The sequence below is a fragment of the Clupea harengus genome, unplaced genomic scaffold (genome assembly GCF_900700415.2).
Source record: "Clupea harengus unplaced genomic scaffold, Ch_v2.0.2, whole genome shotgun sequence".
In the NCBI taxonomy this organism is placed as follows: Eukaryota; Metazoa; Chordata; class Actinopteri; order Clupeiformes; family Clupeidae; genus Clupea; species Clupea harengus.
Window position 1 is genome coordinate 62,501 of NW_024879754.1, and position 3,361 is coordinate 65,861.

At 44.5% G+C, this 3,361-nt stretch overlaps 1 protein-coding gene across 1 annotated transcript in view; it reads right to left on the reverse strand.

Moving 5' to 3' along the window:
* LOC122130231 overlaps positions 1–2,997 on the reverse strand; it is a 4,511-nt gene extending 1,514 nt beyond the window's left edge. Inside the window, exons 1-6 of the mRNA XM_042704887.1 lie at positions 2,921–2,997; positions 2,595–2,717; positions 1,829–1,997; positions 1,606–1,665; positions 1,233–1,336; positions 690–850 (exon numbers count right to left, since the gene is read on the reverse strand). Of these exons, the coding sequence (XP_042560821.1) occupies positions 690–850; positions 1,233–1,336; positions 1,606–1,665; positions 1,829–1,997; positions 2,595–2,717; positions 2,921–2,992 (689 nt within the window). The 5' untranslated portion in view covers positions 2,993–2,997. The remainder of the gene's footprint in view (positions 1–689; positions 851–1,232; positions 1,337–1,605; positions 1,666–1,828; positions 1,998–2,594; positions 2,718–2,920) is intronic.
* Positions 2,998–3,361: the final 364 nt, after the last annotated feature.

Consider the following 3,361-nt stretch of genomic DNA (forward strand, 5'->3'; position numbering starts at 1 on the left):
TATCGAGCTGAAAAAAGCCACCAGAGATGGGGAGGAGTGAGGTCAGAGGTCAAAGCTTCAGTTTAACATGTACAGAGCACATCATGGAGGCCATCATCACAACCCCCACTGGCACTGATCAAGTACTACAGTGCAGATTGGGAACCGCGACCAGATGGGCTTACTCTGATACTTAATCAGCTGGTGGAAGAGCATAGCAGTGTGGACACTGCAGAGCTTTTGGGTAGTAATGATGGCAGGAAAGTCCTGAGTACTGGCCACATTTTTTTATTATTTTTTTTTTAAAGATTTATTTATGGGCTTTTTAGCCTTTATTTGGATAGGACAGTGGAGTATTTTTAGACAGGAAGTGAGGAGGAGTGAAGAGGTGGGGAGAGGATCGGGAAACGACAGCAGGCCGGAATCGAACCTGTGTCCCCGTGTACTGGCCACATTTAATTGGAATTGAACGATATGCCATCTGTTATGATATGATTGAAGACACGTATAAATGCACTACAAGAGAGACCTATGTTATGCAGCGCAGTGCTGCTTGGCACAGTAGGGTCGTTAAAACACTGTGATCAGCTTTGCACCAGTATTCACTTCTAATCAGATCCTTTCAGCATACCTTTTTTTGGGTGCAATCTTTGTAGAACAACTGTTGTTACCTTTTGTGAATGATGATGCTACTGGTGCGTGGGTCTCACCTCTCACAGCCAGGCCCGGGGTTGAACTTGATCTGGGCGTACTGCAGCTCCAGGGCGGCCAGCTCCTCCTGCTTCTGGGCCGCCCGCTCCTCGCACTGCTTCATCTGGGTGTGCAGCTGCTGCTGTGTGGCCGTCTGGGACACCAGCCTGCTCTCCAGCTCCTGTGGACGGGAGACACACAGCAGGCACACCGGGCGGCAGAGGATCAGTGCTAATCCTGTGGCTCTGCACACCTGCACTGACCTATGTTCAGGGTGGTGTCTGCTGATGGACTTCTGTGTTCATTCTTTCCCTTGAGCTGCACAGTTACGGGTGATCGATGCATGAGGTATAAATCTATGAGATCATTCACACACACACACACACACCACACACACACACACACACACACACACACACACACACAAACACACAAACACACAAACACACAAAACACACACACACACACACACACACACACACACACACACACACACACACACACACAAACACACACACACACACACACACACACACATACACACACACACACACACACACTACCTGCAGGTCAGTGCAGCCGAGGGCCTCCTTTAGATCATCCATTTCCTTCACCATTTTCATGTGGGACTGCTGTGTGTTGGTTGGAGTGGGTGACTTCTGGGCCACTGCAAGACACAATGCTTCCTTTAATGTGTGCATGTGTACACTGGTCAATCAAAGACACAATGCTTTCTTTAATTCGTGCATGTGTACACTGGTCAATCAAAGACACAATGCTTCCTTTAATTCGTGCATGTGTACACTGGTCAATCAAAGACACAATGCTTCCTTTAATGTGTGCATGTGCACTGGTCAATCAAAGTGTCAAATGTATTGCGACTTGTTTTGAACAAATCTACTGAATAACTGTTAAGCACAGTACTACCATACATACCTCGGACACCAACGGGATCAATGGTGTCAGTGAGGTCTTCTTTGGGCTGATTGACTTTTTCTGTTGTCATACAGAACAAAATGGACATTTTAGTGACAAAGTAGACAAAGTTTCAAAATGGTAGGGCTTTTATCCATGCAATGACATTGTGAGCAAGGCAATCCCATCTCTCTCTCTCTCTCTCTCTCTCTCTCTCTCTCTCTCTCTCTCTCTCTTTTTCTGCTGACCTGGTCCTTTGATCGGTTTGAGGCACGGCTGATGCGCCTGTCGCCCTCCTCTCTTTCCAGGCGTCCCTCCACCCCTCTCTCTTTCTCCAGGTGCTTGGTGTTCAGCTTGCCATCTATGACTTGCCGCTCCGTCATCAGCTGTCTCTCCAACTGGACCAGCATTCCCTGCAGGCCATACAGAGGCGTTACAAAACCAGAGACCCAGGGTGGGGGGGGGGGGGGGGGCCTTGAAACTTCAGTTACGTTCAATCTACAATCTAGAGCATTCAAATTCAGTTCAGTTCAATCTACAATCTAGAGCATTCAAATTCAGTTCAGTTCAATCTTTAATCTAGAGCATTCAAATTCAGTTCTGTTCAATCTACAATCTAGAGCATTCAAATTCAGTTCAGTTCAATCTTTAATCTAGAGCATTCAAATTCAGTTCTGTTCAATCTACAATCTAGAGCATTCAAATTCAGTTCAGTTCAATCTTTAATCTAGAGCATTCAAATTCAGTTCAGTTCAATCTTTAATCTAGAGCATTCAAATTCAGTTCTGTTCAATCTACAATCTAGAGCCTTCAAATTCAGTTCAGTTCAATCGACAATCTAGAGCATTCAAATTCAGTTCAATCTACAATCTAGAGCATTCAAATTCAGTTCAGTTCAATCAAATTCAGTACGGGGGATATGGAATCCAACTCAGGAATGCATTCAAAAATAAACTTGGTTTGACTGATTTCAATTCAAATTGGCCCCGAATGCTGGAGCGAGACCCAACCTTAGTGCTCTCCACTGCGGCCAGGGCGGACTGAGATATCTGGGCCACTTCACTGAGCTCCGTCTGGCCACGCATCACAGTAGACTGTAGTTTGTCTAAAACCTGGGGCATCTCCCTCACTTCCTGAGAGAGAGAGAGAGACCAGATGAAAGATTTTGAGTACAACCAGCACATACACTTCATTTATTAACAGCATGTATTTGTGTTTTTTTTTCAGTTATGTTACCTGTATATTACAATGATAGTAATGATATGTTAAAGGTGCGTATGGAAAGGATGTGTGTGTGTGTTTGTGTTGTGTAAGAAAGAGAGACTTTTATACAGACCCGGTGTATGTGCTCTTCCACTCGAATGTATGTGTTCTGGATATGTTCTGCCTCAGTGATCTTCATACTCATTTTCTCAAGACAGTTTTTCCAACAGTCGAACACTCTGCATGCACATATAAGAAGACACACAGACAAGATAGACAGACAGAGATACAGAGGTGGAGTTTTATTTAATTACTATCGCAAGGGCCATCTGTTGTTGTCACAGCAAAACTGATAATGATAACACTATAACATTACAACACACACAGAAGCCATTCAAGTCAAAGTGAAACCTAGAATCATAATTCACATCCGACATTGTAGGACAAGAACTAAGACAATTCCATATGAATAACTCTCCAAGGTCCTGGATATTTTTTTATATTTGTAGCGCTGGCCTTGGTGCTGAACTCTTACGGCCGTACTGCTGTTATATTCTATCGGTGTCATCGTCCC